This window comes from Emys orbicularis, chromosome 10, assembly GCF_028017835.1.
Source record: "Emys orbicularis isolate rEmyOrb1 chromosome 10, rEmyOrb1.hap1, whole genome shotgun sequence".
Taxonomy (NCBI): domain Eukaryota; kingdom Metazoa; phylum Chordata; order Testudines; family Emydidae; genus Emys; species Emys orbicularis.
Window position 1 is genome coordinate 59,179,681 of NC_088692.1, and position 15,833 is coordinate 59,195,513.

General features: G+C 40.9%; 1 protein-coding gene across 1 annotated transcript in view; it reads left to right on the plus strand.

Moving 5' to 3' along the window:
* OTUD7A (OTU deubiquitinase 7A) overlaps positions 1 to 15,833 on the plus strand; it is a 127,875-nt gene that overhangs the window by 29,592 nt on the left and 82,450 nt on the right. Inside the window, exon 2 of the mRNA XM_065412413.1 lies at positions 13,674 to 13,856. Coding sequence (XP_065268485.1) covers positions 13,674 to 13,856 — 183 coding nt within the window. The remainder of the gene's footprint in view (positions 1 to 13,673; positions 13,857 to 15,833) is intronic.

The window sequence follows — 15,833 nt, forward strand, 5'->3', positions numbered from 1 at the left end:
TATACATATGCAGTTCCTCTTACATACATGCAGGCATATACACACGCAACATCCAACAATCTGATCACATAACTTACTCCTACCTGCTTGGCAAGTAGATTGATATTGTTTTGTTTTTAATTCTATGAAGGTGCTCAAAATCTAAGGTGATGGCTGACACAAGAACCTTTAGTCATTCAGGTTCCAGGGGCAGCTATTTAACTATTTTTAAAGCTATACTGTATGGCTTGCCAAACATAATTCTGAAGGCATTCAGGATGGATAGCTAGCTGGTGACCCATAAATCTCTGTGGTTATACCTTCTTTCAGGTGGGCTTGTCATTCTTAAAGGGGAGAATTAGATGAACCAAAAGTTTTCTGCCCAAAATGCCTGTCTGTTTTATTGATTAGTTATTGAGCTACATTGTAGACTCATTTAGAGTGTTCGGTCAGTTTAATAGGCTAGAACAATGTGTTCCCCTCCTAACAGCATGCTGCGGTTTTACAGGTATTTATGGGGACAGTTGTCATTCAGTGGATTTCTAAATATACAGAGTGACATCACATGTTGGTTTCTCACAGGAAATGTTCCTAGTATACGTTTTGCAGGAATTAAAATGTTTGCGATGGTGTAGAACTGTGATGAGTTTTTCTGACAGCAGGACCATTACTGATATTGCTGGGGGAGAGCTGAGGGGCTTGTTTGCTTTTTGCAATGATTTATTTCTGGCAGCTTGACATGGTTGTTGTGATTTATTGTAAGACACACTGGAAGTGTAAGATTTTACAATAAGGTTTTTCACAAACAAAAATGTGGACCAAAGAGTTTAATAACTAAGGGTCCAAATCAACAGCATGTAGCTTGTGGACTCTAATGCACTGGTGGGGGTGGGGAAGGGGAAAGGGTGGGGTTGTTTCCTCTCCCTATAGTATATCTTTTTAAAATAATCTCAGACTCACATGGTTTTGTTTTTTCCAGAATTCTTTGTTAGGTCACGAGAATATGTGAAACATTTCCTACAGCGACAGTATTCACATAATAATTATCTAAATTCTAGCTCTCTTAGGCCCCAGCCCTGCAATGAGCTCCGTGCAAGCTGATCCTTCGGCCCTGAAAAGACCCATTGACTTTAGGGGGCTCTGTGCAGGAGGATGCTCACTCTGAACTCATTGCAGAAATGGGATCTAGGCACTCATCTATTAAATACACAAATATAAACAAAGACAAAAATATTTAAACAAAGATTCTTTCATTCCCTGCTCCCCCTTCCCAAAATGGAGGATGGATTGGCCCCACTCATTGCTGTCCAGTTTGAACGATGCCTTTCAAAGAACTGTGAAATGCTAAGGTAGCATGTGTTTTACCTCCAGGATTGTCCTGGAGTCTCCAGGAATTAAAGATTAATCCTTAATTAAAGATTATGTCTCGTGATGAAATCTCTAGGAATTCATCCAAAAGTTGGCAACCCTAGTTTTGCCTTTTGTTCTAACTCTAATTAGAGAACAAACTAAAAAGCAAATTGTGCCAATTTTAATTGTATTGCTATATTGCCTCCCCCCACCCCACCCAAAAAAATGTTCTCTTTGTATAAGGACTGTTTTTCAACATGACTATCTCTTCCTCTGACCTTTTTGTTCCTTGTAGGCCTGAAAAACCTTTTGGCTTAGCCTCTTGTTCGATGTCCTTTTCTCTTTATGCTTCTATGTGTATTATTTTTATACTCTTACGCACTTCATTCTGTAATCAGTTCCTAGCTGTCTTCTCTATGTGATGTGTAGCACTTCGCATATGCTTCTTTATATAGCACTTCTTTAAGTGCTATATAAGAGCTAGATATTATTATTATTATTATTATTATTAATGTATTTATTACATACATGTACAGCCTCGTGTGCACCATCTCCAGAGCTAGAACACTGGCTCTGATCCAGCAAAGCCTGTGCTTAACTTTTAAGATGTGAGGAGTTTCATTGACTTGAATGGGGCTACTCACATACTGTTAGGAAGTCTTTAGGTGTTTGTCTCTCTCCCCCTCTCTTACAACACAATCAATTCTGAAATTTCTCCAGGGGGAAGAATACATGACAAATGAAGTGGATAAATATTTTACATTCCTTATATGTGGGCTATTTTTATATTTCAAAATAATAAGGGAAAACATACCTAGGTACAGTGGTACCCATTGAAAAGCTTAGGTCTGATTACCTATTGCATTTCTGAAGAATGAGTATGCTTCCCCCCAAAAGGTTGTGATATGTAGGGTCCCTAAAGCAAAGCTTTAAATGTCAAAGTGCAAAACTCTGCTGCTTTTCCATTTCACCTCTGCAAGCTGATAAGCTCGTTAAAATGCAGAGTGAGCTAGAAATATTTTTATTAGAAGAAGCAAATCCAGGCTGTGTCAGAAGATCACATTGGAACTCTTCCAAGAGTGCAGCCACAGTTTATAATTTTTTTTAAAACTGCAGTATTTAGTTTGATTGGATTTTAAATAATCTGCATTAGGGAATATTTAATGTAAAATCCAAGGTAGTGGTGGTGGTATTTTAAAATAAAAGATGGGCAAACCTCTGACTTTTCTATTAGCACAATTTATTCTAGTTCAGACTAGGGGGAAATCATTATGTAAGCACTGTACATTTTTCATCACGCTGAAATGCACAGACCTGTTATAATGGATACTTCAGACAGTTTGTACCTGGGAGCAGAACCAAACCCTGCCAGTCACTGGTAACAGGGGAATGTCCCACCCACTGGAGTGCCCTCCAGTTTGTTTCTACTTCCACAGTGGCAGGTGGGCAGCTTACCCCAAACCTCCCTCCTGCAGAGCTTTTCTGAGGAAAACTCCAACATTTTATTTCACATTTTCGACTGGCAGTTTGGCTTAGTAATTTGCCATCTAATTCCCAGTCGTGTCCCAAGGCTGCATTTGTCTTTTGGGGTGCTTTCCCCAAGCTACACTTAACCTTTTGAGATCCTGCCATGCCTAGTGCTGCTCAGAAAGTCAGAAAATGCCAAGGATAAACATCAAGATCTGTTTCTCCTGCTCCACTCCTCTTATCTAGTGTCTCACTGGAGGGGCAGGGGAGTGGTGAGGGTCCTTCACGGAGGTCCATCTGAGGTCACCTCAACCCTATTCCCCTGAGGTCACCTTGGCCCCATTCTACCAGAGAAGCCATCTTTGGTGACAAGTGGCTTCCCTCATCTCTAAGGGGAGTGATACTGGAAAGGTAGAACACCAAGTGGAAGATCATACCTATGTGCTTGGAGCCTGCAGCAGCAACCATTCCTGAGTGCAAAGCCTAAGAACCTCCTCCCCCTCTACTTCCTTTCTGGCTGAGAGAGGAGTGACCTGGACCCAGCACAGACACCACTGACTCTGGCAAGTACAGTAAAGGGGCCTTCAGAGCCAGTCCCCTCCTCATTGTTAACACTCATTGTGCTCACTTCTGAAGCAGAGCTGCCCTAGGTTCTCTTCTGATATTCCCAGCTGTGTCCTCCAGTGGAAATATAGCCCCATTGCCCACGTGGATCCCATGCAGTAGGAAGGGGTTGGTCTATGGGACCTCCCCATCCACGTTGAGTTGGTCCCAAGGCATCAGGTTTCTGGGAAGTTCATTCTTGAACACCAGCCCACTCCTTGAGAGATCCAGAAGGGGCATAGAAGAAGGAATAGTAACCCAGCCTCTGAGGGCAGAGAGCTTTAATCACCTGAAATTAGGGCTGTCAAGCGATTAAAAAAATTAAGCGTGATTAATCGTGCTGTTAATAATAGAATACTATTTATTTAAATATTTTGGATGTTTTCTACATTTTAAAATAGATTGTATTCTGTGTTGTAATTGAAATCAAAGTGTACAGTGCTCACTTTATATTTATTTTTATTACAAGTATTTGTACTGCAAAAGAAATCGTATTTTTCAATTCACCTAATACAAGTACTATACTCTTTATCATGAAAGTTGAACGTACAAATGTAGAATTATGTTAAAAAAAATACCCTGCATTCAAAAATAAAACAATGTAAAATTTTAGAGCCTGCAAGTCCACTCAGTCCTACTTCTTGTTCAGCCAATTGCTTAGACAGACAAGTTTGTTTACATTTGCAAGAGATAATGCTGCCCACTTCTTGTTTACAATGTCACCTGAAAGTGAGAACAGGTGTTCTCATGGCACTGTTTTAACCGACATTGCAAGATATTTACATGCCAGATGCGCTAAAAATTCAATGCATTGGTGACCTTCCAGAAAACACCATCCTAGCCACCATGAATGTGGAGGCTCTCTACACAAACATCCCACACACAGATGGAATACAAGCTGTCAGGAACAGTATCCCTGATGATGCCACAGCACAACTGGTTGCTGAGCTCTGTGACTTTATCCTCACACACAACTATTTCAAATTTGATGACAATATATACCTCCAGACCAGTGGCACCGCTGTGGGCACCCGCAAGGCCCCACAATATGTCAACATTTTTATGGCTGACCTGGAACAACGCTTCCTCAGCTCTTGTCCACTCATGCCCCTTCTCTACCTATGCTACATTGATGACATCTTCATCATCTGGACCCATGGGAAGGAGATTCTGGAAAAATTTCACCACGATTTCAACAGCTTCCACCCCACCATCAACCTCAGCCTGGTCCAATCTACACGGGAGGTCCACTTCCTAGACACCATGGTGCAAATAAGTGACGGTCACGTTAACACCACCCTATACCGAAAACCCTCCGACCGTTATGCCTACCTTCATGCCTCCAGCTTCCATCCCGGACACACAACACGATCCATTGTCTACAGCCAAGCACTGAGATACAACGGTATCTGCTCCAACCCCTCAGACAGAGACCAACACCTACAAAATCTTCACCAAGCATTCTCAAAACTACGATACCCACATGAGGAAATAAGGAAACAGATCAACAGAGCCAGACGTGTACCTAGAAGCCTCCTACTGCAAGACAAGCCTAAGAAAGAAACCAACAGAACTCCACAGGCCATCACTTACTGTCCCCAGCTAAAACCTCTCCAACGTATCATCAGTGGTCCACAACCCATCCTGGACAACGATCCCTCACTTTCACAGGCCTTGGGTGGCAGGCCAGTCCTCGCCCACAGACAACCCGCCAACCTGAAGCATATTCTCACCAGTAACTACACACCGCACGACAGTAACTCTAACTCAGGGACCAATCCATGCAACAAACCTTGATGCCAACTCTCCCCACATATCTACACCAGCGACACCATCACCGGACCTAACCAGATCAGCAACACCATCACCGGTTCATTCACCTGCACGTCCACCAATGTAATATACGCCATCATATGCCAGCAATGCCCCTCTGCTATGTACATCGGCCAAACTGGACAGTCCCTACTTAAAAGGATAAATGGACACAAATCAGATATTAGGAATGGCAATATACAAAAACCTGTAGGAGAACACTTTAACCTCCCTGGACACACAATAGCAGATTTAAAGGTAGCCATCCTGCAGCAAAAAAACTTCAGGACCAGACTTCAAAGAGAAACTGCTGAGCTTCAGTTCATCTGCAAATTTGACACCATCCGCTCAGGATTAAACAAAGACTGTGAATGGCTAGCCAACTACAAAAGCAGTTTCTCCTCCCTTGGTGTTCACACCTCAACTGCTAGAAGAGGGCCTCATCCTCCCTGATTGAACTAACCTTGTTATCTCTAGCCTGACTCACTCTTGCTTGCATATTTATACCTGCCTCTGGAAATTTCCACTACATGCATCCGAAGAAGTGGGTATTCACCCACGAAAGCTCATGCTCCAATACGTCTGTTAGTCTATAAGGTGCCACAGGACTCTTTGCTGCTTTTACAGATCCAGACTAACACGGCTACCCCTTTGATACTAAAAATTCATATGTCTCTTCATGCTTCAACCACTCTTCCAGAGGACATGCATCCATGCTGATGATGGGTTCTGCTCGATAACATTCCAAAGCAGTGTAGGCCGACGCATGTTCATTTTAATCATCTGAGTCAGATGCCACTAGTAGAAGGTTGATTTTCTTTTTTGGTGGTTTGGATTCTGTAGTTTCTGCATCGGAGTGTTGCTCTTTTAAGACTTCTGAAAGCATGCTCCACACCTCATCCCTCTCAGATTTTGGAAGTCACTTCAGATTCTTAAACCTTGGGTCGAGTGCTGTAGCTATCTTTAGAAATCTCACATTGTACCTTCTTTGCGTTTTGTCAAATCTGCAGTGAAAGTGTTCTTAAAATGAACAACATGTGCTGCGTTATCATCTGAGACTGCTATAACATGAAATATGTGGCAGAATGCGGGTAAAACAGAACAGGATACATATAATTCTCCCCCAAGGAGTTCAGTCACAAATTTAATTAACATATTTTTTTAACAAGCATCATCAGCTTGGAAGCATGTCCTCTGGAATGGTGGCCAAATACCTTTCAGTGCCAGCTACAAAAGTGCCATGCAAATGCCTGTTCTCACTTTCAGGTGATATTGTAAACAAGAAGAGGGCAGCATTATCTCCTGCAAATGTAAACAAACTTGTTTGTCTTAGCGACTGGCTGAACGAGAAGTAGGACTGAGTGGACTTTTAGGCTTAACGTGTTACATTGTTTTGTTTTTGAGTGCAGTTATGTAACAAAAAAATTCTACATTTGTAAGTTGCACTTTCACGACAAAGAGATTGCACTACAGTACTTGTATGAGGTGAATTTAAAAATACAATTTCTTTTATCATTTTTACAGTGCAAATATTTGTAATAAAAATATACACTTTGATTTCAATTACAACACAGAATACAATATATATGAAAATGTAGAAAAACATCCAAAATATTTAATACATTTCAATTGATATTCTATTGTTTAACAGTGCGATTAATCGCAATTTTTGAGTTAATCACATGAGTTAACTGCAATTAATTGACAGCCCTACCTGAAATACATCTGGGGTAGATCCTGAGCCCAACTTTGTGCCTTCTTTGGAAACATCAGTATGGGGACAAATGCCAATAGAGGCAAGGTGTTTGGGGTTTCTACTAGAATTTTCCCTCTTATTGGAAGAGGACCAATTGTTCCAAACAAGGTTAGAGGATCTCACACATAATATGCACAATGTAGTTTTTAATTTTAAATGAATTTAGAAAAATAGCTAACCAAAGTTTTTCCAACCTCAAGATTTAGTCAGTTTGGCCTTGATTCTAGTCTTGGGCATTAGTTGGGATTTTATTTTGCCCAGTTTATTTATCTCTACATATTGTGATAAAATACTATACTTTACCAGACTGTTCCCTAACACAATACAAGTAAGCTACTCAGACACTACCTTGCTTTACTAATCCACTTTAAGGAGATTTTCTTTCTATTGTGTAATTATATATTGCTGTATCTCTGCCTTCTGTTTTTACTGTGATTGACAGAGCTTCCTGTTCTTGTTATTCAGACAGTGTTATTTAGGAGAGAAATTCTCGCCTACACCTGTACCTGGCTTTATTTTTAATTTTCCCTTTGATCTATGTGCCTGCTATCTCTGACACTAATTAATTCAGAACCAAATGTCTGTCAGAGAGTATATTTTCTATCCTTTACTCCGCTTTATTTGTTGCATTTTTCCATATACTTCTCTCTAACAAACACCAGTTCTGTCTCCTGGCAACCAGGGGCACTTGTATGTGAATCCAGTGACTGTTGACTCCTAATCTTTACTGAACTGTTTGGGAATTCAGACCTCTAACTGATAAGTAAGCAAAGCCACAGAAATAAATGAACATTAGGAATGGTAATAAAGTTGCAGTAATCTCTCCAATGGTTTTATAACAGACACCTTTCAGTTCTGTTAACTTTTACACCTGCTGACTCATGTAGCACATGCAGGTGTTTTTGCAATAAGTGTTCAGTAAGAGCATTATTTCTCTTGACCAAGATAATTCATTTCTCACCCAACTTTACAAGTCATAAAACTTAGTTAAATTTAGTATACTAAAAGGATTCACTAAATGTGATTGTAGAGATGGATTTAAACTGTTTGTCTTTCAAATCTAAAGCATACAATAGTAATAGGAACAGGAGTACTTGTGGCACCTTAGAGACTAACAAATTTATTAGAGCATAAGCTTTCGTGGGCTACAGCCCACTTCTTCGGATGCATATAGAGTGAAACATATATTGAGGAGATATATATATACACACATACAGAGAGCATGAACAGGTGGGAGTTGTCTTACCAACTCTGAGAGGCCAATTAAGTAAGAGAAAAAAACTTTTGAAGTGATAATCAAGATAGCTCAGTACAGACAGTTTGATAAGAAGTGTGAGAATGCTCTAATAAATTTGTTAGTCTCTAAGGTGCCACAAGTACTCCTGTTCTTTTTGCGGATACAGACTAACACGGCTGCTACTCTGAAATAGTAATAGGCCTGAGTTCAGTAAAGTAGGATAAGATTTGTTAGCATTTGGGCAACATGTCTGCTTGGCATTTGTTTAGAGAAAAGCTGTGATTCAGGGAACTGTAGAGACAATAGGAGGGACAATGTGAGCTCAATCACAGATCCTAGCGAGCGCCCATTCCTAGCCACCCATTAGGACTACTATGAGGGAAATCCAAGCCTCTGTGTTCTGGGTCCCTAGGGTGTTTCAAGCTTCTGGAGCCTGAACAGAGTCCAGACCTTGCCCCAATCTCAGGGGCCCTAAGCACACCCTCAGGGCACAGACCTTCTATCTGGCAACCCCTTTGAGTATTGGAACCCGCTGTCCAGCTGCTTAGCCCCCTTTTGCAGCACTGACCCTTCAGACTCCCTGGTACTTAAACATCCCCCTCTTCCAGAACTCCACCCCTAACGGTGTGAAGCTTCTGGTTACAGTTTACTTCTCTCAGGGGCACAAAGCAGTTCTGCAGCTGTCAGCCCACATGTACCTCGCACAGTCCAATACCTTTATGTTCTTTTGTGCTGAATCAGGAGAGTACCAATTATGCAAAACAATACAACACTAAATGCATGTCTGTGCCTCAGTTTCCTCATCGAGGGGGGTTATAGCAGAAGTGTTAATAGGATTGTGAAGCAGGGGTGAGGTGCAGCATGGAACTGATTGAAGTTTTTGATGGGGAAGAGTATTCTATCCAGGGAATGTCCTATGTGTTGCTGGCTGGCACAGAACATTTTTTGAGGGAGCCCTCTGTTAACATTGTGGGAACACATCACGGATCATACAAATTCTATGTTTCATTTGCTGAAACAAGGATACACAGAAGGGGTTTTCCTCCCCTATAGGCTTTAGAAAAACTTTTTGGCCATTTGAGGCACATTCTGACACATTCATTTTCAGCTGTGTCACAGAAATACAAAATTAGATTATTTGCAACTTGGTGTTAATGATTACAGCTCATCTGCAACTGTCACAAGCTCAGTGCATATTTTTTCATGGAGTGTTGCTTAAGCTGACAACCCTACATCCTTCATGTTCAAGATACACTTATGTGCTGCTGTATCTGATGAACTGCTATTAATAGAACTGTGATAGGACTTTGCAGCGTTACTGTTAAATAACACACCAGCTTTCACCCTGAAGTGCCAGTGTTTTGTCCCGCACAATTGTATTCTTTGCACAATGTCCTCCACTGCTTCCATAAAAGCCAGCTATTCAAGACTATGCATCATTCAGTGTCAGAACACTTTTCATAAGAGTAGCCTAAATAAAGGACTTCCATGATGTCAGTCCATTTCAAAAAACAGATTAATAGGTGGTGTAAACAAGTAACATGAGCAGCATCTGGAAACTATCCAAAAAGACTGATTTGAAATAGTTTGTTTTTATACTCTCAGTTATAACTGCAATTCTTTTATCTGAGATGACAAAGCAGTCTTTCAAGTTTTATCAAGTTCTTTGAAGTCCACACCAATCGGTATGCATTTATTCATCAAAATCTGAACTACAGTAGTACACTGTATACCCTAAAGTGTATTGTTTCTAATAGAGAAAATACTATTAATACTCCTACCTCTCCAACAACTCTTCCTGTACTTTTGTGTGGGAAATCACTAAACATGCTCTTTGATCCCTTCTAATCTTTCTCCCTCACCAAGGTGACTAATGATCTCCCTCATAGGTAAGTCAAAAGGGAACTTAGATTTCAAGAATATCTACTGCCTCTGACACTACTGATCACTCGTTTCTCCTCTCTTTGCTCCTCCTTCAGCACCACCTTAAAACACATCTCATTCTTCCATCTCCATTAGTATCCCTCAGTGTTTTGTCCTTAGTCTCCTGGCCTTATCTGCTCCTCCGGTTTCTGTTACCATCTGCATATTGATGATTTCCAAATCTAATGCCTGACCCTCAAGCTCCATTCTTCACTCTCACATCTCCACGTATCAGGCATCTCCTGGATGTTCCACCACCATTACACCCTGTTTCTCCACAAAATGGAATTCTTCCCTCTTCACCATCTCTCTTGTCTGCATCCATTAACAGCTTCATATATCTCCCAAGATCACAATTGCATGCAGGTTTGTCTACCATCTTTTTCAAACATAACATTTTGTCATGTCTTAGCAGTCAGTGTAGACCAGATATCAAAATCTGCATCATGTCAGCTTATAGCAATTAAACGTTGCTGAAGCGAGAAGGAAAAAAAGCCATTAGCTCTCAAATTATAAGGGTTAAGTCTCAAAGAGAATGAGGAGGATACAAATTTGCATTACAGACAAGTCTCTGATTCTTGTCTCTCCATCAGCCCTGCTTGGTTTCTTGATTAATCCTATAGAATGTTCCTCTTTAATATCATCAAAATTGATCCTCTTTCCTTATTATCCCCATTGCAAAAATCTTTTGTCTCTTGTCTTGATATTGTAACTTCTCTGGCCTCTGTCTGTCCACTACTGCTACAGTACTTTACTGCTGTACCAGTCAGATCACCCTTCTCACTGGATCTTTTTGCTATTTACCTGCCCCTTACTGCATTAAATTCAAATTCCCGCTTCTTACCTTCAAAACTATACATAACCTCACTCTCCTCTACATCTCTGGCTCATTTTCTCCCACATCCTCTCTCATGCTCTATATTGCCCCCAGGTTTCTCTTCCTGCCCTCCTACTTCTTCCTTTTTCTCACTTCTGGCTTTCTGCTTTTGTTCATGGGCAACAGGGAAAGTAGAACATCTATTATTGTATTTTCCTGGCAGGAAAAAGGCAATTGAAAAGAAGAAAGTCTCTTTTAGGCCCAGGCGGTGAGAGAGGTAATTGTGTTGATTATGGTCAGTACTTTTTTCTCGATTCAATCACTGCTACAGGGTGGTTTATGGAACATTATTGCAGTTCCCGCAAAGAGGGAGTGCAGTCACACAGCTGCCATGGGGTGGATGTGTGGGAAGGATGTGTGGGAAGAATATACATGGTGAAAGATGATTGAAAAAGCCTATGCCAGCCATTCAGGCTGGCTAATATCCTGAATCACCACTTCATTGATCTGGAGGGCCTCTTGGCATACACTCTTGGTTGAGGATTTGCCTGCATTCAGATGCCTAGGGACTGCAGGAAATAGAAAAAAAATAAACTAATGGTCTTTGCCTGTGTCAGTGCTGCTTTAAGATATCATGTTTTGCTGCTGACTGGCTGTCTCACGTGGGAAGCAGCTACGGATGTCCAGGTGTACTGAGGAGATTTGAAAAGAAAGAAACCACTTACTTCTCTGTGATTTTTTTTTTTTTTTTTTAATTCCAAGTCTGCAGTAGCACGTTCATCTGCCATATCATTTGATGGAGCGTAACGCTACACAATTCAGAATTTCAATGCAGTGCACTTCGATCAAGTCCCAGAGACCACACTCCACTTTTATTGTGGCAAAACTCCCAAAGAAGGTGATTGGATTTTGTCATAGTGTAAAAGCAGACCTCCGGAAGCCTTGAGAAGAGATTATTAGGAAAATCGTCTGGATCCTGCATTCCTTCCATACTCCTGCTAACTTCATCAGGAGTTTGGGATATGCTAGGAATGCAGGGCTAGAATGCTGTTTGTAATGAGCAGACGTGCCAACTCTCGCAGATTAATTGGGAGAGACATGATTTCTAAGTAGAATTAAGCCTGACTCATGATCTCGTGAGAAAACTCTCAAATGTCAGGGATTTTTTTTTCAGCTTGGCTGCTGGGGCCCCCACTGTTAGCAAGATATGTGACCTGACAGCACCTTAAAGGCTCAGAAACTGGAAGGGAAATAAAGAGAACTCACATTGATTTGAAAAAAGAATTCTCATGATTTTGGGGGGGTCTGACTCATTATTTTCCAATGGCGAGGGTTAGCAACACTGAGTGTGCTTTAAATTTCAAGAAATACAATTGAGTGCTAAACTTTTATCTGTGTGGCAAAAACACCACTTTGGCCCCATTGGGACAGTCTTAGAAAAAAATACTTCCTGATTGTTAGGGCTTAATATAAGCATGTTTGCTTTGCTTATGGCATGTGAAAGACACACTGCATAAGTAGTCAATCTTAAGGCACATGTAATGTATGCTGCTGATTTTGCATGCTAGTTCTTATTTGAATTAACAAATAAAACCCTATTCTCGGGATTGATCAAGTTTGTTTATTGTATGCTCTGCTCTGTTGCTTAAAAAGGAAGAGACAGAATTTCTGTTTAAGCAACTGGTTTTGCTCAAGTAGCTTTTGTTGCATGTTTGATAATTAAAATGCTGGCTGATCTTTTACATTTTTTTTTTTTTATCCTTGTGATAGTATGGGCAGTGAGTGTTTTAAAATGGCTTTCCTCAAAGTAATATAGAGAACAAAAGTCTGATGTAGATCTGAACAATTAAGACTGAGTGATGTTATAATTAACATTTTACTGTTGCAATTGTTTTATTAGTCGTACATCAAAGAATAGAATGATAAAAGGCAGATGTGTTCTTTTCTACGGTTAAGGATTCATTTGAATGTATGAGCAGTTCCAGTTAACAATATCAAATTAAGACAAAACAGCTTAAAGTTCATAATGATAAATCAGGGGATGGGTAAGAGGCTTTTATTGGAGTTGATCCATGAAATTAAAGTTAACAAAAATTTAACAGATGTTTTAAATAAATACTGTTAGCTCTTAATTAAATCACACTCAGTGTGTGATCTTTCACTCCCTGCAGCAGAAATTGTACTAGTTTACACAGCAAAATATATACAAAAACCTCCTTTAAATGTGACTTTCTTTATGACCGTAAAGTATGTTGAATAAATGGACAATGCGCCGTATGTGATCCAATGGATAGGTTTATATACCGAATGAGAGAGAGAGGTTGAGTAACCCTAAATGATGGTAGGCACTTTGTGGACAAGTTGCTTCCTAAGGACTATGATCTAAAGGCCTTATCCTGGAAACAAAATAATTGCAGTAAGAAGGCTGAGTGTTATTTGTAGGATCAGGCCTTAACTAGATAGACAACGTAAGCAAAAAAAGTGCAATATTCAGCAGCTGGTGAAGTGACCATATCTATCTGTGTATCTTCTGAAGTGCACATGGTTTGTTGGTTCCCCAATTATTGTTGATTTTAAAAGAAAAATATCTATTAGTTCTCTGTTTTATTCAGAGCTATATCCATTTTCAATTATATGAGCCATGTCCCTAAAATGAATGGCAGTTTTGTTAGTCATATCAGACATAGCTATAAATTGTTAACAGAATATTACCTTCCACCTTTTGGCAGGCAAAAACTGGGATTTGACCGCTGCTCTGAGTGACTATGAGCAGCTCCGACAGGTACACACAGCCAACCTGCCACAGGTGTTTAATGAAGGGAAGTACTACAAGCAGCAGGAAAGAGACCCACCCCAACAGGTGAACAAGACTGAACGACCAAGTCTGCAGAGACAGGATGACATTGCTCAAGGTAAATGCAGCTACTTGACCACCTTTGTGGACAAATAGCTTTTTGGATAATCAAAGTACATTATGCAGGTAGTAGGAACTAAATTATCTGCCACCAGATAAATTATCTCATTGTTATTAACTTTATGGAGTTGCTGATGGGTTATAACACGAATTTGGATATAACGCGGTAAAGCAGTGCTCGGGGGGGGGGCTGCTCACTCCGGCGGATCAAAGCAAGTTCGATATAACGCGGTTTCACCTATAACGCGGTAAGATTTTTTGGCTCCCGAGGACAGCGTTATATTGGGGTAGAGGTGTATTCAAATTTAGGGTTTTTAGAGACAGTGTGACGTTAACTCTGAGAGGAGTGGGCTAGATGAAGTTTGTAGACTTTTCCCATTTCTAATTTCCCATGTTGTGTGAGTCCAGAGAAAGTTCCATCATTTCGGTCATTGACTTCTTGATCATTATTTCATGATAAAGGTGGCACTGGAGAAGACATCTGTTGAAGTAACTTTTGTCATGAAAATGTCTTAGTCTCTTGATTCCACCCCCATAAAAAGCTGATATTGAATTAGTATTTGAAACAAAGGAAAGGGGAAAAAAAACAAGGAACAATTTTCAGTTATAGCAGTTGGTTTCCATTACATGATTATAAGCATTAGGATTTATTTTTTATATTCAAATCGCTCGCTCTCTCTGACTATTGTAACAGGTTTCTTCTAGTTTAATTCACCAAAGAGTTGAGGCCTACATTAAAGGTTAATCTATGGTATGCCAGCTTCTCACATTAAAAAAAAAAAAAGTAAATAGTGACCCGGCAGGAATTTGTTGTCATGAAACCCATCTAGACCTGAGTCCTGTTAGCTGAGGATCTGCCCCTAGGAGTGCTACAGTGGTGATGCATTCATGTATGTGAGAAGCGTTGGAAGGGAAAATAATTCTTTTTTGTTTCTCAACAATTTGTCCCTGACCCCATGGGAAAAAAGACAAGACAACAAGAATGTGGTTTATAAAAGCCATGACTTTATTAAGTAACTGTGAGCTGTCCAGCGCAGACTATCCTTCTTTTGTAATCCATTCCACCCGGTGGAGGGCTGCTGTCAGCCCCTACCCTTCTTTTGGGGTGTTGGTTGCAGCACTGTTGCTACGACCCTATTGCCCTCACTCCATATGGGGGTTAAGAGGGAAGGGAAGACATGGTTGTCTCTTCACTGTACCAGGTGTTAGAAGCCCCAACCCCATTACCCACCTTCGCTAGGAAATACCTTCTCCTAATCTGCTTCCAGTTCTGGTTTATCAGTGAACTAGACCCTTTATTGAACAAGTACCTGCACTGGGTGCCTGCCAAGTTGCAACAAACTGAATTTTGCAAGCTAACCTACCCACTGGGTCCTTGGGCTACCAACAGAACACTGAAAAATCCCACTTTGCCCAGTCCATTCTGGCAGTGAGGGAAAAATTCCTTCTCATCCCCAACAAGGTAACTAGCATGAGCCCACAACAAGGACCAAAAGCCCCAGTCCTTTTCTAATCCCAAGGAGAGGGAGCTTTTCTTCTCAGTGCAGAATGGGCCTCTGAGCAGGGCAAAGTGCTTACAAGCCCTCCCTTGGGTACCTGGGAGCCAATAAGCTGATATTGTACCTTCTGTCTAACCAATCACCCACAGAGGCCACCATCCCATGTCCCTCTCCAGTGCTTAATTTGTAATGAAAGTGCCAGAGCTCAGACAATTAGGTGCCGGGGCTCAAGTAAATTTTTTACTTTAATAACTGATGCGGCAAGGCTAGAGGTGCTGGCGCTATGAACTGCCAAGCCTAGCAGTGCCAGGGATCAGCCCTGGCACAAATTAAGCACTATCCCTCTCCTCAAGCCCACAAAGAGGGGGACAGTGCAGCAATCCTTAAAGGATGGAGAAGGGGTTTTCTTTCTCCTGCTGGCTCAGGCAAATACCCCCACACACACTCCCTCTGAGGCTGCAGGGGTGGGGAAGGGT